This window comes from Micropterus salmoides, unplaced genomic scaffold (genome assembly GCF_014851395.1).
Source record: "Micropterus salmoides isolate LMB-PRFRI ecotype aquatic unplaced genomic scaffold, ASM1485139v1 Ms_hic_scaffold_10, whole genome shotgun sequence".
In the NCBI taxonomy this organism is placed as follows: domain Eukaryota; kingdom Metazoa; phylum Chordata; class Actinopteri; order Centrarchiformes; family Centrarchidae; genus Micropterus; species Micropterus salmoides.
Window position 1 is genome coordinate 13,876,742 of NW_024040041.1, and position 23,872 is coordinate 13,900,613.

Genomic DNA, 23,872 nt, shown 5'->3' on the forward strand with positions numbered 1-23,872 from the left:
GCGGCCGTCCCTCCCAGCCCGTGAGGGAGGCGTCTGTCGAAATAACCAGCCGGCGACAAGACCCTCCCAGCACGGGCCCCTGGGACAGGAACCAAGTTTCCTTCCAAACTGATAGGGAACGAAGACACTTGCGCGTAACCCAAACCAGACAGAGAGGATTCCCCTCGGGGAAAAACCCTTGTTCCTTAGCCACCACTGCAGGGGTCTCATGTGCAGCAGTCCAGATGGTATTACGCTGGACGCAGCCGCCAGGAGACCCAACACTCGTTGAAAGTGTTTCATAGTGATGGCGTGGCCTAACTTCACCCCTTTCACGGCAGCCAATATGGTGTCGACACGTGCCGGAGACAATTGTGCCCGCATCGTTGCCGAATCCCATACAACCCCTAGGAACGTAGTCCGTTGGGTGGGCGCCAGCACGCTCTTCTTTGCGTTGAGCCTCAGCCCTAAACGCCGCAGATGAGCCAGAATGACATCTCGATGCCGAACCGCCAACTCTCGAGACTGGGCTAGGATGAGCCAGTCGTCGATGAAGTTGAAATCCGGATGCCCCGGAGCCTCAGCGGGGCCAGTGCTGCATCCATACACTTGGTGAATGTGCTAGGGGAAGTGCCAGGCCGAATGGAAGAACCCGATACCGGTAAGCCACAACCCCGAAGGCAAACCTCAGGAACTTCCTGTGAGAAGGACGGATGGAGACCTGGAAATAGGCGTCCTTTAGATCTATCGTGACGAACCAATCCTCAGATTGGATGTGCGTCACGGTGGCGGGGATGATGGGCATCTTTAACCTGAATCTCCTCAGAGACCGGTTAGAACCCGCAGATCCAAAATAGGGCACGCAGCCCTCCGTCCTTCTTGGGGACTATGAAGTACCGGCTGTAAAACCGGCGTCTCTGTCTGGGGGGGAGACATGTTCCACGGCCCCTTTCCTCAGCAGAGTACAAACTTCCTATCCCAACACCGGACCTTGCTCCGGGCGGACCACAGTCCAAACCACCCCCTCTCTTCTGTTGAATTTGGAGGGCGGGTTTTGAACTGTAGTCGATACCCATCTATGGCAGTGCGCAGGACCCGCGGAGAAATGTTCGTCAGGCTCCGCCAAGCGTCTGCAAAGTCTGCCAACGGAACCAGCCCCTCGGGGCTGGTGGTCGGTGTCTCGTGTGATCTTCTGGTGGACCCCTGAAGCCCCAGAACGGCAGGGGGGAGCCGCCGAAGATCCACGGTGAGTGAGTCGAGATGCCGTCCGCCTGCAGACCCTCGGGGCAGGCAGTACGGCGCGGACTCGATGGTGGCAGGTGCGTCCTGAACGTGTAAACGGCGGGATAACATCACCTGTTGCCACGGCGGAGGGGACCTCGGTCGGCCTCCGGGGGGGGTGGGGGGGGGTGCGGGAGGGGAGAAAGACTCCCCTCCCCTGCCCCAGCTCCTCGGGGGGCCCCCGAGAAGCGACACTCTGCTTCCCTCCTCTCCGTAGGAGCTCGTAGAGGGAAGGGACCTACGCCTGGCAGCCTCAGCTGCCTTGGGTCCAGACCGGCGAGGGAGGTACTGGCGGAACGCTTCGCACTGCGTCTAACGCTTCGTGGTTCTGCGAAGCTCCTGCCAGATCTTCCTCGGAGGGACCCCCCCTCTGAACCATCTCCTGTAGCAGGTTGGCTTGGTAGGCTTGAAGCACCGTGGTGTGCAAGCTCGCACCTGCCTGGCCCGCTGCCATGTACGCCTTCCCCACAAGCGTGGATGTGGTGCGACATGGTTTGGATGGTAACGCCGGCTTCTCCAGGGAGGACGCAAGTCGAGGGGAGAGATAGCTCGCAAGCTCATCCTCCACCCGAGGCATCCTCCCATAACCACGGTCCCTAACCCCCATCACATTACTGTAGTTCAGTGATTGGGGTGTGGAAAGCCATGTAGAGAAGGGTCTGCCCCATGATTTACTCAGTTCATCATGTAAATCAGGAAAGAATGGCAGAGACCGGCGTGGAGGTGGCGTGTGGTGCTTAAGAAACCTTTCATCAAGCTACCACTAGCCTGTGGTGTCTGCTCCTCCTGTGGCCAGTTGATGTTGAGCTTAGCCACAGCTCTAGTCACCACCTCCAGCAGCACGTCATAGTCGGGCGCGGCCAGATGACGCCGCCCCAACACCCGGAAGTCATCGTCCACTGCGCTGAGCACGTCCGCCTCCTCGGAGTCGGATTGCTGCAGCATCTCCGGATCCAAACCGCAAGCGGGAGAAGCCGAGAACGGGCTCCCGAACGAGGAAAGGAAGCGTCGGAGCCAGCGGATGAAGGTCGGGAAAAAGCCTCAGCCGTCCCGAAATCCTCCGACAGATCACGCTGTGAACCCATGAGTGAAGCCGCCGGGCCGCCTCAGCGGCCGCAGGGCCCGCGCCTCGGGGAAAGCACATCCGGCCATCCTCGGAAAGAGAGCCATGCTGTACCTCAGTACCAACACGGAAAGGGCTTCGCAACGGGCGCAGGCAGCCCCCTCGAGAGCTGCCCGGGCGTGCTCCATCCCCAAACATGAGACACACATCTCATGAGAATCTCCATCCGTGATGTACCGAGGGCAAGAAAAAACACACCTTCTGTACATCTGGTTGCCGGACATGCTGGTAGACTTCTTCTTCAGGTAAGACACACTGCTTGTAGGACTGGAGCTTTCTTCAAACAACATACAGAGCGCATGCTGAATAAAAAAAAGCTAATGATGAGTGTGTACAGGTGTGCTTTATACTCCTCCGGTTATTCCGTCACACCGTACCGTTCTAGCAACAAGCCAATAGGATTGGAGTGATTTCATTCACGTTCAGACCTGCTTCGCCTAGAGGCGTTCCCATAGTGTCGTAACCGACGCAGTCTCTCGTTCCCCTTCTCGGAGAACCAGGGTTACATACGTAACCCGAGACGTTTTGTTTTTTTAAAAAAACAAACAAGTAGCAACACCTAATAATGCTCTATAGGAAAGCAGGAAATGCATATGCATGGAAATAGTGACTGTGACTAACTTTTGAAACTGAAGACAGTTAGCTGTGTGTAATAAAACTAAAACGTGGTACTGGAATATTCAGTGAAAAGACACAAATATTTCTTTAAAACAGTTACAATATGTGTGGTCTGTTGTGAATGTGAAGATATCGGCCTGGGCTAACATTAGATTCCCAGGCTGAATTATTATCCCAGTACGGCCCTGTGGAACAGTAATATGCTTATTGATGTTGATTTGACATTTATGTTGATATTTTACAAGCATTAATATACTCACCAAACACTATCAGCTCTCTCCTCCCTGTGAGGAGGAGTCAATGCAAAACTCAGATGTCTTCCACCTCTACTTATCTTACTGCAGAGAGGATGACAGAGAACAGTGGACACACAGTTTAACATGATGGACTATAGGACAGGACTGCTGGTTTTAACTGTCTGCTGGGCAGGTGAAGGTCTTCACTGATCTTTATTTAATGTTTTCTTGTAATGTGTCAGTTTGTTGCATGTGATGGTTTTCTTTGCTGTATTAACAGGTGTTGATGGTCAGACTCTGACAGAATCTGAACCAGTGGTTAAAAGGCCTGGAGAATCCCACAGATTGACCTGTACAGCCTCTGGATTCTCATTAAGCAGCTACCATATGGCCTGGGTCAGACAGGCTCCTGGAAAAGGACTGGAGTGGATAGCCTGGAATGATAATGGTGGTAGCACCAAATCCTACTCTCAGTCAGTCCAAGGCCGGTTTACCATCTCCAGAGACAACAGCAGACAGCAGCTGTATCTGCAGATGAACAGTCTGAAGACTGAAGATTCTGCTGTTTATTATTGTGCTCGAGACTCACAGTGACTGGAGTTGGTTGAGCAGCTGTACAAAATCCTACAGTACTCATCCTCACTGTGCTTATCGATCATGAGAAAGACTTTTATTATAATTTAATTCTGTCATCAGCTTTTGTTGTTGTGGTAATGAAAATTGGCCCTGAGAAAGATCATCATTAAGCATAAACGATAAACACATGTCTAAAAATGTTACTTTACAAAACAACCAATGACAGCAAACACTGCTGAATTTTTTTGTCCAGGTATGAATAAAATAAATACTACATGTACACATTTCAGCCACATTCATGTAAATATTTATTGACTTCTAAAGTCGGTCACAATTTGGGAGTGAAAAATAATGACAAAAACACTATATGGCACAGGAACAATATGTCGAGTTTAAAGAAATATTTGTGTTGACATTATTGGTTTGAAGTTTATGTTGATATGTTATGAAAATTACCATGCTGTACACCAAATACTAGAGATCCAAGTTGTTGACAGGTTTTGATGGTCAGACTCTGACAGAATCTTGACCTGTACAGCCTCTGGATTCACATTCAGCAGCTACAGCATGGGCTGGGTCAGACAGGCTCCTGGAAAAGGACTGGAGTGGGTTGGTTTGATCGATAGTGGCAGTAGCAGCAAATACTACTCTCAGTCAGTTCAAGGCTGGTTTACCGTCTCCAGAGACAACAGCAGAGAGCAGGTGTTTCTTCAGATGAACAGTCGGAAGACTGTTATTTATTGTGCTCGGTTGAGCAGCTGTACAAAATCCTACAGTACTCAAACACTTGTGTTAAAACAAGTGTTTCAGTTGATAAATGTCATTACTTTAAGTAGTAGTTGAAGAAAATGATACAGTAGAGTAACAACAAACACTTTGCGAGAACCATTACTCTTTGATTTGGAAAATATTTCTAAACAGAGATGTGAATGTAGAAAAATTAGCTGAATAATAAACTGCATTTGTGTTATCCAATGGTTTCAAATGTCTAATCTAAGATTTAAGTGTGATATAAAAGAGCACTCCTCCCACCGTCCAAAGGTTAAACGGTGTCTCTAAAATTGTCCTTAGGTGTGAATGTGAGTGTGAGTGGTTGTTTGTGGCCCTGCGATGGACCGGCGACCTGACCGAGGTGTACCCTGCCTTTCGCCCGATGTCAGCTGGGATTGGCTCCAGCTCCCCCGTGACCCTGTATGCAGGATAAGTGGTTGACAATGGATGGATGGATAAAAGAGCACTTTCATATATGTTATTTGACAGGTCAACCAGCAGATATTTTCCTGTGAACTACAGTAATTAGTTGTTTTGCATATTGTCACACAGGTTTCAGTTCTTAAGTAGTTCATTTCCTCTTGAGGCTCCAAGTGTCTGTGGCTTTAGACAGCCACAATTTTAATACTGAAACATTTAAAAGCCTCACTTGTGTTTGCAGTAACAAAACATATACAAATCAGTAAATCAATTTATTAAAATGTCTGTTTTCTGATGTGATATTGTGTCCAACATTGATCAGTTACAGCTACATTAAAGCCATGAATAAATGAAAATAAATAAATGATTCAGTAAAATTAAACTCTAAAAGAGAGCCTGTGCATGAGCCCCTCCCTCCCCGTGATATCCTGATGCAAATCTTCAGTCTGTGCAGTGTACTTCTGTCCTGCTGACTGCTCTTGTACTTTGTGTGGAGCATCAGAGGTCACATCTCCAGCCTCAGGATGATCAACACACTCACTCTTCTGCTGGTTGCTCTCTCTCTGCCCTGTGAGTTCTCCTGCTTCCTGCTGTTTTATCTTTTATCAGACAACATCGACTGATGGTCAGTCAGTGATCCCAGAAAACTTCCCAGGTGACTGTCACACTTTCTTCTGTGGTTCCTCTCTCCTTTCATCTCATCAGGGTGTACAGGTCAGAGTATGGAGTCCATTCTTTCCAGTTCAGTAGTGAAAAAGCCTGGGGAGACTCTGGTTTCACATTTAGTTGCTGTGTTATGAGCTGGATAAGACAACCTGCAGGAAAAGCACTGGAATGGATTGGACGTGTTTACAGCGATGCGAGTGGAACAGATTATGCCAGCAGTGTGCAAGGACGAATAGAAGTCACCAGAGATAACAGCAACAGCATAGCTTATCTGAGACTGTCCAACTTAAAGCCAGAAGACTCTGCTGTGTATTACTGTGCCAAAGACACACACTGGTTAAAGGAAGCAGAGAGGCTTTACAAAAACTCCTCAGAACATTTGTTTACAAAGACCTACAGGTGGGAGTAGAAGATATGAAGTCAGATGACACTAACTAAGGAGAGAATGACAGTGACTCTAAAAAGACACACATGTGAAAGCAACAGCTGACGCTGTGGTTTTGGCTTCCTTTTTTTCTATGGTTTCGATCAACATGTGCAACTGACAATTCTCTGTTACTGATGCTTCACAATAGCCGCTGCGATTATATCAAATTTAAGATGGTCATCAAAGGGAGTGCCTAAGTATTTCTATTACCTGCTTGTCATTATGTATGATGCTCTCTGAAGAAGCATCTCTGTTTTGCCTAAAGTCAATAATAAATTATCCATCACCACTTATCCTGCGTACAGGGTCACGGGGGGGCTGGAGCCTATCCCAGCTGACATTGGGCAGAAGGCAGAGTACACCCTGGACAGGTTGCTAATCCATCGCAGGGCCACACATAGACAAACAAGCAGTCACACTTACACCTAAGGGCCACACAGACACGGGGAGAACATGCAAACTCCACACAGAAAGGCCAGGACAACCGGGGTTTGAACCCACAACCTTCTTGCTGTGAGGCGACGGTGCACTGCACCACGGCACTGCCTCAAAAATCAATAATTTTGTTTAAAAAACATTTAGGTTAAGCAAACTGTATTCAAACAAGGCAATAAAATCAGTCAGGGCCTTCCCGTGTTCAGATACTGGACTTTGGAGAAGTGAGAACAATGCAGTGTGATCAGAAACCCTAACCAAATAGCTGCTCTCGTGGGGGCTTCCTAATAAAGAGAAGGGGTGAAAGGATGCACCTGTGGAGATGACTATGGAAAGTGAAGAACAACCATTTACAAAGACCCTCTGCTCTCGAACATTTACAGTAAAACATCTAAAATCCATCAAACAAGTTGGTGAGGCAAGTTAAAATCACAAAGCAGCTTGTCTATTAAAAGATGCGGCTGCAGAAAATACATTGAAAAAGTTGTGGTATTGAATGGTATTTGAAATAAAAAATATCCAATATGTTTGAGACTGTGACAAGACCGAGCAGAAATGCCGTTTGATTCTGAGACGAGATAGCGACCTTCAAAAAGTGGTCTCCATGATGTTAGCAACCATCACACAGGTTGGATCAGACAGCCTGCAGGGAAAGGACTGGAGTGGATTGGAAGGGCACGTTTGGATGGACAACATATTACAAAGATTCACTAAAGAACAAGTTCAGTATCGACTTAGACTCTTCCAGCAACACAGTGACGCTAAACGGACAGAATGTGCAGCCTGAAGACACTGCTGTCTATTACTGTGCCAGAGATCCACAATAACCCAAACCATCAGTAGACCTGAACAAAAACCCCTCAGTGCCTGAACACTTGTAACATGAAGCCACCAGAGGAGGAGCCCTCAGACCACTAATGACTTCAACACAAGTTCACTGTTATAGTGAGAAATAGTCTACAGATTTCATTAAATGTTCTTCATGTAATTTAACAGCAACTGTTTCATCACTTTAAATACTCTGACATTACAATCATTGTATGTTGTATGTAAATTATACTATTATACATTTTTTTTAGCAGTGAAAAGGTTAAATTAATATAACATGGTTTATTATAATTTACAATAATAATAATATTAAATACTTTGTGGAGCCTTTTTCTGAAAGGTTGTTTGTCAAAATTTAAAAAGACTTTATCTAACAAGAAATTAAACATAGTGGATTTTTTTGTATTGACTGAAAACCACTGCTGTTCATGGAACGCATATGCTGAGGGGTTTCATGTTTTTCCTGAAAATCTTATATAATAAAAAAAAAATACCAAAGGTTTTCTTTCACATGATGTCCTTGACTTATGAACACTTTGTGAAAAAATCAACAGTAGTGTAGTGTACCAACAGTGTGGATTTGTGCATTTTATATCAAGTAATTTGGAGACTCAAAAATCCCTTCCCTCTCTCTCTCTGAGGAAAAGGGAGGGGATAGGAAAGTTTTCCTCTCTTGGAGATTGGCCTTTTGACATGCAAAAACTAGAGACATCTCCTGGGGTTTGGTAAGGGTCTGCAGAGACTCAATCAGACGGCTGAAGAGACCCAAAGGAAAAGGTGAAAGGGTCGCTGTCCCTAAGTGCTGTCCCTGAACAGCCTGATCGTAAAACTGGCCACCTTTTGATGCCGCAGCCAGATAACGCGGTGCTTCACTGTTAAACTGACAAAAGGAACAATGAACAGAGATTAGCGTTCTCATGAACAGCCTATCAAAACTCTTCTTAAGAGAGGGCAGGAAACCCTAAACTGCTCTCCACACACGTAACCATGGCAACTAACCTTGCTCTTTGTTTAATTACCTCACATCACAGGATATTCTCCTTTCACGCCCAGGTGTGAGTAACTCCAGGACACCAGTGACAGCCCTGAACTTCTTGTGTAAACAAAGACTGCTGTCTCCTCAAAACTCAGCATTACCTTGTTTAATTAAATCTTTAAATTTAGTTGACTGGGTCTCTCCACTACATTTGAGTGTTTATGTTACCATGTTGTTGTTAATTGTTGATGAAAAGAATCTAAACAAGTTAATTTTTGCAGTGTTTTAATTTTCAGCAAGGTTAATGACATTCCTTCATTTTATGTGTAATTAATGCTTTGTTCACAATACTTTCTGATACTTCCTTTAGAAATGATGATAAAGAAATGTCCCCCTATACTCAATTAATTTCCAGCTCAAATTTAAGGTTAAAAATGACTAAATTCCCCAGCTCCTGAGAAGATTGTGTTAGGATTGATCAGAGCTATCCTCATGTAACCCGAGCTTCCCCTAGTGGACAAAATAAGTATTACATGCCATCGTCTGAAATGCCCTTAATGTATAAATGTCTCTTGGTATTTATCATGTCTAATAATCTGATGCCATTCATGTGTCTTCCTTAGATTCTCTAAGAACGGTACAGCCGTGTGACAATTAAGATTTGATTGTCGGAAGATATTTGATAACAATCTTTCTTTTCTTTTTATAGACATATTAAAAGTTAAGAAGACAGTCTTCTCAGCCGGAAACAAAGCCTGTCAAATCAACTGTTGAAGATCATTCAAATTAAGTCATTTTCAAATTTAGATTGCCTGAATCACATTTAGGTGTTGCAATTTCTATATTATTCTTTTTCATTTCAAACAAACAAAAGGCCAAACGCTGTCCTCTGACCTCTCCACAAAACCAACTTACTTCTTGTTTTTATTTTCTTTCTTTTTGTTTTGTTAAAAGTTATCAGTCCGTTAAGTTACACTAGTTAATTCAAGAACGACCAAGTTCTTTTTTAAGCTTTATGCGTCGAGCTAAGCTCACGGAGGTCGGACGCAGCCACCTGTCCCACCAGCAGTAACAAAGGACACCTGAAAGGACAGCCTAATTGCCAGACCGAGGACAGCCAACCCTTGAGGGTTTTTCTTCATTCCAAACACGGGGAACCCCGGAGAATTCCCTAGCAAAAAGCCAGGAATCGGGCAGCTAGCGTGGGACCCGTGCAACAGGCCAAGGCAGGCCGCCGACCCACCGTAAGGCAAAAGAAGGCATTCTGTGATCAGTGATGTCCCATAGTGTTAATAGATTATCTTTTTTACTCTTAAACCTCATAGCTTACTTTCATTAGTTCTCTTCCGCCGTATGAGTCAAATGCTCCCCACAATAGAACCCCTTCTCATTGTTTAGCCATTGTTTATTTCTTTGATGTATGTAACCGCATTTTTATATCACCTTAGTTAGTTAATAAATTCACTGTAATCGAGGAATTGTGTGTGTATTGCCTGTCTCAAAGTCCCTGCCAAGAGAATTTACCCCTTCGATATGAGACTGACTGATTGATTTAAGATAATTGAGCGATAATTAGCTAACTGATCACTAGTGAATAATTGTATAATTATTAAAATGCTACCCAGAGGTCCGGAGTCTCTGGGTTAATTACAACTCCGGTGGTGCCCTGAAACAAGAGATTTATGGATTAATATTTTCTGAATATTAAAATTTATAATTGGGTATTAATTCTCATAAATGTATTAGATTACATAGTCATGCTAGAGTAGAAATATTTGTTAAGGTTTTATTTGTTTGTGTTTTTCTATTAAAATGTAATTCACTATCAAGGACCACAATCAACAGATACGATTAAGTGATTTATTGACAGAAGATGTATGATGCTTGCAGTAGCTGAATAGACATTCGAAAGCGTTGTGGGGAAGCTACAATAGGGAAATCCGTAGTAGCGCCTGGGCTGATTTATGGAAAGCCAGGAGTGACGTCATTGATGTGTGGTCCTGCTCCTGAAACTCTGCTGGTAGCCCCACTTAAAAATACTTATTTGGGGGTATTGTAAATTTGATAAACTGTTGTCACAATCTTCACATGAAACAGACTGTGCTTAATTAGAAGCAACTAACTTTAATAATGTGTTTGTCAGCGACTCATTAACAGTAAACATTTATTTTCCAGTTTCACCAAACTGTAACTGAGATCCAAGTCAAATCCAGTTCCTCCCTGTGAGGAGGAGTCAATGCAAAACTCAGATGTCTTCCACCTCTACTTATCTGACTGCAGAGAGGATGACAGAGAACAGTGGACACACAGTTTAACATGATGGACTATAGGACAGGACTGCTGCTTTTAACTGTCTGCTGGGCAGGTGAAGATTTTCATTGATCATGAGTTGAGTTATCTTTAAAACATTACCAACTCAATGAAAATTATTATTTTCTTGTCCTAACAGGTGTTGATGGTCAGACTCTGACAGAATCTGAACCAGTGATTAAAAGGCCTGGAGAATCCCACAGATTGACCTGTACAGCCTCTGGATTCACATTCAGCAGCTATGATATGCATTTGGGTCAGACAGGCTCCTGGAAAAGGACTGGAGTGGGTTGCCTGGATATATCGTGATGGTAGCAGCATCTACTACTCTCAGTCAGTTCAAGGCCGGTTTACCATCTCCAGAGACAACAACAGACAGCAGGTGTATCTGCAGATGAACAGTCTGAAGACTGAAGATTCTTCTGTTTATTATTGTGCTCGAGAGCCACAGTGACTGGAGTTGGTTGAGCAGCTGTACAAAAACCTACAGGACTCATCTTTACCACAATCAACTCACATGACTAATGTCATTAATGTTAAAAGATACAATACACTTCATCAAAATGACTCCTCAGAAGACAGTGGCTGAACAATAAATTGTTTTTGCTAACTGTCTAACTTGTGATCTACAAGTGTTTTTACTCTAAGTTTGCAGGAGTTTGGAGTGGAGTTAAAATTACAGTATGCACAGAGTCCAGCAGAGACTGTGGATTGAGAGAATAAATGGAGAATCAAACTGTTTTCAGCTCTACACTACTTAACTACTCAAATTGTCTAGTGTTTTGTTTACTCTTCTTAATTGTGATTTTGAATTTGCACTTTATACATTAATCTGACAGATAAACCAGCAGCCTTTTTCCTGTGCACTGCAGTTGTAAGTTCTTTGCATATCGTCCCACAGGTTTCACTTCCTAAATAATTCATTTCCTTTTGAGGCTCCAGGTTTCTCTGTATGTCTGTGGCTTCAAACTGCCACAATTTATATTCTGAAATCTTTAAAGTAAAAAAAAAAGAAATAACAATCCAGGCCCTCAACCAGCTGCAACAAACTCAAATATTCACAGATTATCTTGCTTTCACTTCACTTGTGTTTGCAGCAACAGAATGAAAATAAAACCAAAAGTATGAATCAATTAATTTTACGATCAGATGTATTAGTTCATAATCCTAGGATTTCTGAATTAAACTTCATCAGAAATGAAGCCATTAAGTAAGTCATGAGTTTGTCAAATTTTAGGAGAACAAATCTTTTCAAATCAGAATCATGTGAATAATCAAATTTTCTAAATTGACTCAGCAGGTTATCGCAGTCAGGGAGGTTCAGATGTCTCAAATCACTATTTGCTAGTTGTCAGATTGTTTAAATGCTGATTTATTTTGTGTCATGCTGTGTTCATACTGTTGAATTTGACTGTAAAAGCAGAATGTGATGTAGGAGGAGCTTACTGTAAACAAATTCTCACAGGGATCCAGTTTACATCATATTTAAAGGAGGTTCATAGATTTGAAAACAGAAGCACAGACTCACCTGCACAACATCTGGGTTTAGCTTTAGTAGCTCAGTTTGGAACTGGATCAGACAGGTTCCTGGAAAAGGACTGGAGTGGATTGCTCTTGTACACACATTAGTTCTCCTATCTCTTACTCCCAGTCAGTCCAGGGTAGATTCACCATCTCCAGCAGTAAAGTCTATCTACAGATGAACAATCTGAAGACCGAGGACACAGCAGTGTATTACTGTGCCAGAAGAGACACAGTGAGAGACAATAACAGGAGAGTCATACAAAAACAACTTCTTCCATTTACCACCATCACTGGCAATATTCAGTATTATTTGTTTTTTTTTCCACAATACTGATTGTTACTCTCAGTGATGGAAAGTCTGAGTAGTGACTTATTGAATATTGAAGTTCCAATCTACACAAACAAATAAAATATTATTCTTTATTTTTAAGGAAAAAAATACAATTTTGTTGTTTGTCGTTTAAAGCAATGTTTCATGCAATGCTGTATTAGTGTAGTTAAACGGTATCTTTGTAATGATATTGATTAATATCATGCATGTGATAAAAAATGTACATTTCAGTAAAAATAAAATAAAGTCTTCCAGATGATTGCAGATTGAACACCAAAATATTTATGAGAATAATTTTCCTACACAAAACCCAGTCCACAATTAATTGTTCTTTGTCCGGTCCCTTATATACATGACGACAGTGGCGGTTCTACACCAATAGTATTGATGGGGCCAGGCTGGGGCCAGATGTTTTGTCAGAGGGGCACATTCAATAAGGGACAAAAGAGACAAGGAAATGTTCAAGCTTTCAAAATGTCTTGTTTAGTAATGTAATGTTTTAGTATATTTCAGTAACTTACAGTTATTTGTTTCAGTAACAGGATATTTTCAGTACTTAGTTATAGTTTTATTAAATTACATTATTCAAAAAAAAAACAACAACATTCCTGTTAACTTTAGCTGGAGTTACAGTACATTCTTTGATGCAACTCTTCTTTGTAAGGCTTAATGAACAGGATAAGCTCTAGTGTACTGGACTTTCTCTGGATCCCAGTTTGTATTTTGTATCCCACTGTAACTTTTGCTAGGGAAATAGAAACTTGTTCATATTCACCCCTGTTATTAGTCATGATGTGAAGTATACACAAAATTAAATACATGATGGTAGGCCATCATCTGTGCAATATGGACGGGGATTTTGATCTTTAAACACTTTAATTCCTGCATTATGATGAAAATGTTTTTATTTATGTAAAAGGAAACACAAAATTCAGGTGGCACGTTTCTAAATATTAAATCATAACAGAATCTAAGTCAGTGCAGCTTTCAGGTGTTCTGTGTTGCTTTCAGATCTGCTACTTTTTCTTAATGTGCAAGTTATTTTCTAAAGGCATTCTTATTTGTTATTTACTGTAAGCTATATTTCATACGTTTTTTTAACAAATTATCCTTTAAAAAAGTGGTGGGGACATGTCCCCAGTGTCCCGAGTGTAAATGACACCTATGAATTTACCCTTTAGGGAGGGGGACTCTCAGGGGCGCTGCATTCAGTTTAATGTGCATTTTGAGTCAAGTAGATGTAACGTTGAGGAGAGCAATGTGTTAAACTGATTACAATGATGTTGATTTTACAGTATCGATGGCGTAGATTTTTGTATGAGCAGTTTACTTGAAAAATGGGACAGACTCTCTAGATCTAGCTTCCAAACAGTAACATGGATGACTACGTGGTCAGTTATAACATCATAAGACTATCGCAAAGTAAATGTTTGCTTTACAGGGAAACTATATGCTTGTTTAGACATTCTCAATTCAGTGCAATGAATAATATGAAGTTCAATAACATGTAATGTTAACGTTAGCCTATAAAAGCGTGTATAATCCGTGTGCTAGCTTGCTCTGCAAAAACCTCGTTGATAAAACAATACTAAAATGATGGATGAAACACTTGACGTTATATTTTTCATTTACTTTCGTGAAGTCGAAAGTCTGCCTTCAACTTTGAATGCACGTGCGCTCCAGCGGCAGGGAGAACACTTTCTATCAGGGATAACTACCTTGACACGATGCTGGACAGTGGCGGTGTAACGTCCTAAGGATCCCACTAGTTGAGACACTTCCCTGCAAACACGTCTAATTGGGGCCCACATGGGCCTCACTTAGGCTGGTTGGGCTTCTGCTGGGCATGGGCTCAGAGTGGGCTTTGTTGTTGGGCCCCACATGGGCAGTAAATGGGCTAAACTAAGTGGGCTGGGCTCCACACCAAATTCAAAATTGATTATGTCAGACATGGATGCTATTTTATTTAAACAGCCACTAGGTCCAAATTGTATACAAATTGCATACGACTATTAAGCTATTTAGATTTTTGAAGCAATGTCAATTTAATAATGGTTTTTTAAGCACTATATGAATTTGAACAGACAAGTTTGCCACAGTTCCCCACAAAATGTTTTAAAACCGTTAGCAGTGCAGCGCACATCCGGAAAGCTCCACCCCCATCACCGAGCAAAATTTTGCCCAGCAACAATTTGGCGCCTTCGAGTCTGCTGTCCGTTGAGGAAGGACCCATAACGGTGTTGTGTGTGGACAAAGACAGGTAAGAATCTGCTTTAGTGTATAATAAACGGGATGAATTTACTGTATGACATGTTAACCAAGCTTTTTTGGAAAGTAACGTTACAGTTAAGACTAAGAGGCCATAACTTAGCTTTTAGCAAAGGTAAACCAGTTAACTTAACTTACGTGAGCCATGTAGCTTTGGTAATTAAACCTGGTTAAAGCGTGGCGTTGAACATGCGAGTTTAATTTATTAAGTTAAGCCAATATTATGCATATGTTGAGCTTATTTTGAGTGGCTGGCTTTAATATATTGTTAAGAAGGATTGGTTGTGGAGCTGTTAGCAAGGCATAGCAAGCTGTTAAACAATTTCTTCACTTTTACCAGCTGGTTGCATTTTAATGTTTGCACTTATTGAATTTACAGTTAAAAACACTGATGGAAGTCCATGTCAGCAATGTTTTATCGGTGGGGGTTATTCCCGCCAGGATTTGAATCCCATGGCCGCTGCAGCGTGCGAGCAGTCAGAGAAGTAGAGTTTTTAACTGCTGCACTACGGAACAAATTGCGACTTGGAAGGGGTTTCCATAGTAATAATAAGGGACTCATTTATATACATAAATTTATTTGTCTATTACATCAAGGCAACGTGTGAATTGTTTATTTTGGATTAATCGTCGGTGTTTTCCAAAGTTCCATATTTTCATGTACCTATTATAAAGCCTCATTTGATCGGTTAATGACTCCTGGGCGCATATAAGTTAAGAACGAGCAGAGAGAAATAGAGCCGGCCGGCCTCGAGCGCGCGCGCAACCACACCGTATTCAAACAACACTACCGAGGCGATCAGAGAGAGAGAGCCTCGTCCGGCCGTGCGCGCACGCTCTCGTCGTCTTCAAAGAGCGCTGTCTTGCAGTCTTTCCCTCGCGCATATTAAAAGAAATCAATAGGCCTATTTCACAAAAGTGGCCGTCGAGACTGGAAGTAGGGTAAACTCTTTTCCGGTGAAAGCGCTAGCAGTTGCAGTCGGAGGACAAATGCCGAGACTAAAACCGTTTCTCAGAGTGGAATTGTGTACAATGGTGTACATTTCAGGGTACCATTACCCGATGCTTTTATTTGTGATGCACCTGCTCGTGCTTTTCTTAAATGTTCCAAAGGCCATACAGGCTATTATGGGTGTGAGAGGTGCACTCAAAAAGGCCAGTACATTAATGGGAAGGTGGCCTATCCTGTAATATCAGCAGAGCTTAGGACAGATGAGCAATTTGGGAGGCAAGGCTATCAACACCACCAACTGTCAACCTCCCCCCTAAATGATCTGGGTATAGGTCTAGTTACCAGTTTTGTGTTAGATTATATGCACCTTGTGTGTTTGGGGGCAATGCGCAAGTTAATATTTCTTTGGCTAAAGGGGCCGCTAAAATGCAGGCAATCTATGAAGTTTTTTGTTGTAATGTCCGCATATATGGTTTCTATCAGGCAATATTTACCTAGCAATTTTACAAGGAAACCACGATCCTTGTTCGAATTCAGCACATGGAAAGCTACAGAGCTGCGGCAATTTTTACTTTACACTGGTCCTGTTGTTCTCCTCAATAATATACCCAGTATAATGTACAGAAACTTTTTACTTTTATCGGTATCTATGAGAATTCTTCTGAGTCCTGCCTTATGTTCTTCTGACAATTGTGACTATGCTGAGGAGATTTTGAAACTCTTTGTAACAGATTTTGCTGCAATTTATGGCACTGAATTTGTCAGCTATAACATACATTCCTTGAAGATGCATGGAAATTCGGCCCGTTGGATAGTGTTTCAGCTTTTCCCTTTGAGACATTTTTAGGTAAACTGAAAAAACTTGTCTGTCGGCCTCAAAACCCTGTCCAACAACTCGTCAGGCGAATCCATGAGAAGCAGAAAGTGGCAAGCCAAAAGACCACATCAGTGTGGTCATCATCCCACATGGGTGTGTTGACAGGGTTTTGTTCTGCCTTTCGCATCAGTGCCATATCATCGCAAGGAAGATATATTACTATGATTATTGTAGACTTTTCGTTCAGAGGGGGGGCCATAGGGGGTCCAAGGTCTGTGTTACAGAGGCACTGGCACCCTGTTGGCTCCCCCCCAAAACCACCACAGCATGACAAACCCTCAGCATGTTACCAGTATGTATTGCACTGTATCAGAAGTTACGGAAAATGTAATAACAAAGTCCAATCAGCAAAACCAGAAGGACCTCAGCAGCCTCACAGTCCACAGTTGTCCATACTGTGACAAAGGGGGATGAGTTGAGCAGTTTGATGACCATACACAGGAATAAGCTCCCGTGCAGCTCAGTGAAACACTTGGTGTGAGTGGCATGAGTCTTTAGTTAAAGACACTTCTCTTAGTAAATATTTACTTATTTGTTTGTTAGTTGTTTTTTTATGTAAATATTCAGCACAATTCCAAGCATTGACTAATTATGACAAACAGTTCATCTTTCCCTAATAGCCTGTCAGTGTCCTTCTCTACACAAAGTAAACTTCCTCACAGTCTGCTATAAAGACTTGATATCATGCTGTCAGTTGCAGCAGAAGAAGAGAAGCTCCCATCAGATCACCTTCAATACCAACCATGTTCTCTGTAGCTCTGCTGCTGCTGCTGGATCCTGTGAGTCTCACTGAGGCAGAGACACTGACAGTATGATCACAGCACACTGACTGTTCATGAAGCCACCAGAGGAGGAGCCCTCAGACCACTAATGACTTCAGCACCAGTTCACTGTTACAGAGAGAAACAGACATATTTAGCAATGAAAAGGTAAAAGGAACATAAAATGTTTTGTGTACATTATAATAATATTAAATATACAGTGGAGGCATTTTCCAAAACAAATCTTCTCTGTCTGGCTGTCATTACTACTAATTAACAATAATATAATTTTTCTTGTGTAAGATTTTTCTCCATTGTAATATGAATATCACTTTGTGGACCTGCAGTCAGATCAAGATGGGTAAAAATAAAACATAATGTCACATTTTTTTTTGCAAAGTCGAGATTTTGTCTCATAATATTTGGTGAGTATGTTTAATATTGTTGTTTGTTGGAGGATCACTTGAGAAAACACAAAATTCCACTTTTGAGGGAAATTCATATTAAGCAAGGTTTAAATTTAGGGTTTATGCAAAATCTAGCTGTTTTCCACCTTCACTAATGTGACTGCAGGGAGGGTGGAAAAGTTGTAATTTTCACTGAAGCTTTTGTTTAACATAATATGACAGAGTTCATGTGTCTGACTGGGAAATGTCTTGTAATATAATGAAAAGTTTTCTTATTTTTATTCTTGCTGGGGTATTCACTGATATATTTATGTTGTTGGTGTATTCGTCTGTTTTTAACCCATTGTCTCTCTCAGAGCCCTGCACTCCTCCTTTCCTAACAGATTTTAGTCTTTTTGTATCAACACTGTATCTCCAAAATCTCCGACTGATGTCCTGAAAATGATTTTACTTATGAACACTTTGTGAGAAAGTCTTCACATTCTTCACATGTTGTCGACTGTGCATAATAAACAACTTATAAATGTGTTTTTCAGTGTATTGCACAAAAATATACTGAAACATGAAACTCTTGTGGGAACCAGTCATACAGTAAACATTGATTCTCCAATTTCACCAGTTCCTCCCTGTGAGGAGGAGTCGGTGCAAAACTCAGATGTCTTCCACTTTGCACACACCTTGCACTCAATAAAAATAAACATATCAAACATTAAAATGTTGGGTATCATGAACACATCTCTCTATTGTTAATACAAACTCCCATGATGTCTCTACCTTCTCACTGCTAATCCAAAATCCATGGTTATGTAAGAAAACATCTAGACAATATGGTCTAAAGTGTATCTTTTTTATTTAGCAAACTGTAAAATCCAAAATGACACTGCATCGATGTGTGTAAGTGCCACAATCAGGACTATAAGAAGTTAACATCTTCTCCACAAAACAGCATTTCAACATTTCTGCAATTACTTTTCTTACACTACTTTTGTAGTTTACAGTTTTGGCTTTATGTTTTAAGGACAACAGTAGTTTCAGTTTTTCTCTATCCACATTTAGCAGGATTTTTTATACACATTTAGCAGAATTATAAATCAAGCCTTTTGAGTACTCAGCCATACAAATGCAGTACTACATCAGGCTAACAATCAGTCCAGTGAAAGACAAGCTGATCCTGGAGGAAGACCTTGATTTCACAGAGATGGAATGGCATCATCTTTACCGTCAGCAGTGACTTGCACTGTGGTAGGACCTTGGTCTGCACCATCCTGGTAAATATGCCCATAAATGTACAAATACAACTTTGATTAAATCACTCACACACACACACACACACACACACACACACACACACACACACACACACCTCAGTACCAGAAATGGCTATATTATTTAGCGTTACCAAAAAGTGTAAATAACTAAAGAGCCATTTCAGCATACATGTTCTTAAGTTAGGTAAACACTCTCAACCACTCACTGGAAACAAATCTAAAATTTCAGATAAATAAATCATATCCCTGACATCAACATGAGTGAAGTTTGGAAAGAATGATGAAGTCAGTCTCTATCAGTCTCTCCTTCTCCTGCTGCTGCTGCTGGTAGACAGGAGCTGGTTCAGCCAGCAGCTGAGTTTATACAGTATGTGTAATATTTTAATGTACGGGGTAAACTAAGCTAAACAGTTACTAAAGACAGAAATCTTTAACTTTAGCTTGTTTGTAACAATTAGCTATGAGCCGAATCAGCGCTGTGCTTGTGTGAAACTACAACACAGCTGTGGTGGATGAGAAACTGAGTAGATTAAAATATCGCGCACTACATGTTTATGCTTAACAGATGTATTGATAAATGTTTTAATAACCTTCCAAACTTTAATAAACTTGATGGTTTTATCCAGTTTGTTATTAAATTTGTAACAAACTTTATTGTGTCTCTTCAAGCAAAGCCTACAGTTTTTCGTTATATTCCTTCTTATAGGATTAATATCCTGCCTTAATTCAAAAATGACAATAAAGTTCTGAAAGGTTGAAACTAAGTGTTTGAAAACTCAAAATCTTACAAAAAAAAGTTTTGCAAGATCGAAAACAACATGTAATTTGTTAAGCTATGAGGAGAGGAAAAGTCCGCTAGCCACTAGGCTAATTTATGCTGTGTAAAATGCTGGCTTAATTTACAGTAATCAATGGAGACTATCAACCAGACAAATCTCGACAGTTATTAAGCCAAAATGTTTGCTTTTGTTAAATGTGATTATTCTATTAAACCACGTTTTATGTGTGGTAGTCATTTCAAAGTTGGCTTTACTGTAGTTAACCAGTAACAACTATATGTGTTGTTGTCTTTTCTTTTATGGCCTAAAGCACTGAAGATGAGGGAGCATGCTGTGGTCATCACTCACAGGAGGACGAAAAGAAGGAGGAGGAGGACGAAAAGAATCAGATATATATATTTATGGACAGCTTCATCTTGGAGTTCATTGTTGTTGTCTACAATGAATGAACAATGATCATTAACAGATGGGTTGTCATTCATCAGTTCATCCTCAAAGACACCTTTGGATGTAAAGGCAAGTACTTTAGCATTTCTTGAAAACTAAACTTACTCTCAATAATCTGATTCAGCTGTCAAATGTTTTTAGGTGCCGCAAACCCAAACTAAAGAACTATGGCACTGGGGCTGCAAATGTGCAATGAATAAAACTAATTACATTTCAACAAATACAACCGATTGATTCTTTTCTCTCCTTTTGGTTTGCAATATGCAAGTATTAAACTTAAAAGGCTGGGTACCTACAAGCTTAGGTGTCATTGACATGTCCCCACCACATTTTGAAATGGCTGATTTTGTCCCCATCACTTTTTGAAAGCATTTCTTAAAAACATTCTGAAAAGTAGCACCAAGAAATGTTAACTAAGAAATGAAAATGCTTTGAGAAAGGTTTATTTGCACAATAAGAAAACATGCAATATAGTTTTCCCTCATAAAAAACAGACATTTCCACCATAAATTGGAGCAGAAAATGTTTCCAGAATGCAGGAAATTACGAGTTTAATGCTCAAAATCTTCAGGGGGAGTACTCAGACCTCCAGCACATATATTTCACCATCATAGTTTCATCTAAATAGTACTATATTTTTGTCTTGTTCTCGTTCATCGTCACATCTTATGTGTAAATGTATCATCACACCCCTAATCTGAGACCTTATGTGCCCACTTTACAACACAAAGTGACACCCTTGCTTACTAGTTACAGTGCTAGTAAACAGAGCTGAACAGTTTACAAGAAAGAATGACCTCCTTTAGCATCTATTAATTCATTAAGGTGTTTTTCTCAGTTGTGATGTGCTACCAAAATAATATACTAATGGACTGAATTCAATAAAAAACAAATGATTTGGTCGCCCCCTTCAGAAGGCCAGCCACATCTGTAATAATACATTGAGAAACAAGTCTATTATCATCCTGCACTGCAACAGCTCTTAAGGCAGGCTGGAGTGAAAACAAACTTACCTTTCTCAAGTTATACAGTAATGTAATAATGTGAAATATACTGTATATGAAGGTGGCTCAAACACAGCTGACCTTGAATGTAAACAGGGTACAGAGGAGCCTAGAATTTATTTTCATTCCTAACACACAATAGAAAAGCTTTGCAGGCTGTTGTAAAAAAAAAAAATCTTGCATGTTCTCCACTTTATTATTTGTTATTCTGTAGCTACACAGTAATATTATGGGTGTGAGATGTATTAAAAGTATCCACTGTTCTTCCATGCTCTAATAACACAGTAACAACGAACTATTTCTCCCATGCTTCCTCTGTATTTTCTAAACTATGTAATTTTCAGAGTTTCAAAACTTTTTTTCACACATTTGCACACCAGTTTTCAGATCACCATTTACAAGGTTTCAAACCAGGAAAACAAACTAATACACTGGGAGAACAGTGACAAATTTGAAACTCTGAAAAATTGTTCTGAAGAAGGAAAACTCATAAACAACATAATGTTTGCAGAGATTTTTTAAATTTTTTTACATTTTGCAAGATTGCAAATCTTAGTTGTCGATCTTGCAAAACTTTTTTTTGTAAGATTTTGAGTTTTCAAATACTTAGTTTCAACCTTTCATAACTTTATTTTCAGTTTTGAATCAAGGCAGGATATTAATCCCATAAAATCTGATGTTCATTTATAAATTTTGCTCATGGATAGTGGTTAGAAAATAATGATGCGTCTGCATCGCTTTGTAGATACATTAATGTTTGTAAATTATGTGGAATCTAAAGTGAGTCATAATATGAGAGTGACAAAAAATGTTGCAGATTCTTTCACAAAATCACTAGAGGGCAGTCAGTGTCAAGTTTCTAAAAGGAGACACTCAGATCTGCTGTTCTCATTGATCTTAACTGACACTTGAACCCTGGACTGAACTAAAGTTTAACATGTACACTGGATACTGTGATAGTTGATACTTTTCTACCCTAAACAAAAGTCATGTGTTAACTTGATTCAGCGCATTTTGAACTGAAAAGTATGGCAGCATATTTAAGTTAATTATTTTATACAACAAACAACATCCCGACAACAATTAACCACCTAGCATGATATTTGATTAAGACACAGATAAATGTAAAATGTAGTTATAATCACAGAAAGTAACATATAAATGTGTGAACTACTTTAGTTTTTTTCTAATATAAAAAAAAAAAGTTTTTTTTAGTCACACAGCTTTCAGTTCCTGAGCAACTGTTTTCTTTGACATCTCCAAACACTGAAATTATTCATCATCGTCTTTTACGCAAACCTTCAAACCAGCAGCATCAGACTTAAGTCTTTATACCATCTACATGATCCCGGCTGCGTCACTGTATTTTTGTTTGCAGCAATATTATTTTAATGAATATGTTTTCCATTATCCATGATTCATGTTAATATTTCCATTAAGAATAGTTATAATGAAATAATGTACAATGAAATTAAAACATCTTACGTAAAACAGAGGTGATTTCCAGGCATGTTTTCACTCTGCAGATATAATAACAGTCAACAGACTCTTCTATTGGCTCCAGTTAGACCAACATTGATGCTTCATATGTTTGATTCTATGCAAACTCAGTGACCTTCCTTGTTACTCCGCTATAAAAACTTCCCATCAGGCTGTCAGTGGAGTTCACAGCACGTCACTTTCAACATAAACCATGTTTTCTGTAGCTCTGCTGCTGCTGTTGGCAGCTGGATGTGAGTCTCTCTGGATTTGTCAAAGTCAGCACTTCTTTTTGCAGTATAACTTGATCATTTGTTACGAAACATTGTCTTTTTTAACAGGTGTGAAGTGTGAACAGTTGACACAGCCAGCCTCTGTGACTGTGCAGCCAGGTCAACGTCTGACCATCACCTGTCAGGTCTCTTATTCTCTTAGTGGCTACTGGACAGCTTGGATCAGACAGCCTGCAGGGAAAGGACTGGAGTGGATTGGAAGCAGAGCTGGATCCACCACATCCTACAAAGATTCCCTAAAGAACAAGTTCAGTATCTCCTTAGACTCTTCCAGCAAAACAGTGACTCTAAACGGACAGAATGTGCAGCCTGAAGACACTGCTGTGTATTACTGTGCCAGAGATCCACAGTGAGAGACAATAATGTGAGAGTCATACAAAAAGTACTTCCTCTTTTTACCACCACCACTATCGACATTTACTTGCCGTCTCAGTATTACTTGTTTTGTTATTTTCACAATGCTGATTGAATAGTAAAGTTGCAACGTAAGAAAAAACTACAGTGTTGTTTGCCCTTTGAAGCAATGTTTCAAACAATACTTATTATTATAACGGTTTCCATGTATCTTTATAATGACATTGATTGATATCACGCATGTGCTGAAAAAATTTACATTATTTTGTTTAATTTAGAGATAAACTCTTCCACAAGATTTGCAGATTGAATACCAAATTTTTAAGAAAACAATTTTCCCCACACAAAAACCAATGCACAATTAATTGTCTGGTCCATTATATACCTTATAGCCTGTCAGTGTCTTTCTCTATGCAAAGTGAACTTCCTCACAGTCTGCTATAAAGACTTGATATCATGCTGTCAGTTGCAGCAGAAGAAGA

The 23,872-nt window shown here is 40.7% G+C and overlaps 2 gene segments (V, D, J or C); both read left to right on the plus strand.

The window, feature by feature from the left end:
• Window positions 1–3,376: 3,376 nt before the first annotated feature.
• On the plus strand, window positions 3,377–4,195 carry LOC119886979. The segment is given in 2 exon segments: window positions 3,377–3,430; window positions 3,518–4,195. Coding segments are annotated over 2 exon segments (363 nt in total).
• An 18,698-nt stretch (window positions 4,196–22,893) lies between these two features.
• On the plus strand, window positions 22,894–23,532 carry LOC119887002. The segment is given in 2 exon segments: window positions 22,894–22,997; window positions 23,085–23,532. Coding segments are annotated over 2 exon segments (345 nt in total).
• The last annotated feature ends 340 nt before the right edge of the window (window positions 23,533–23,872 follow it).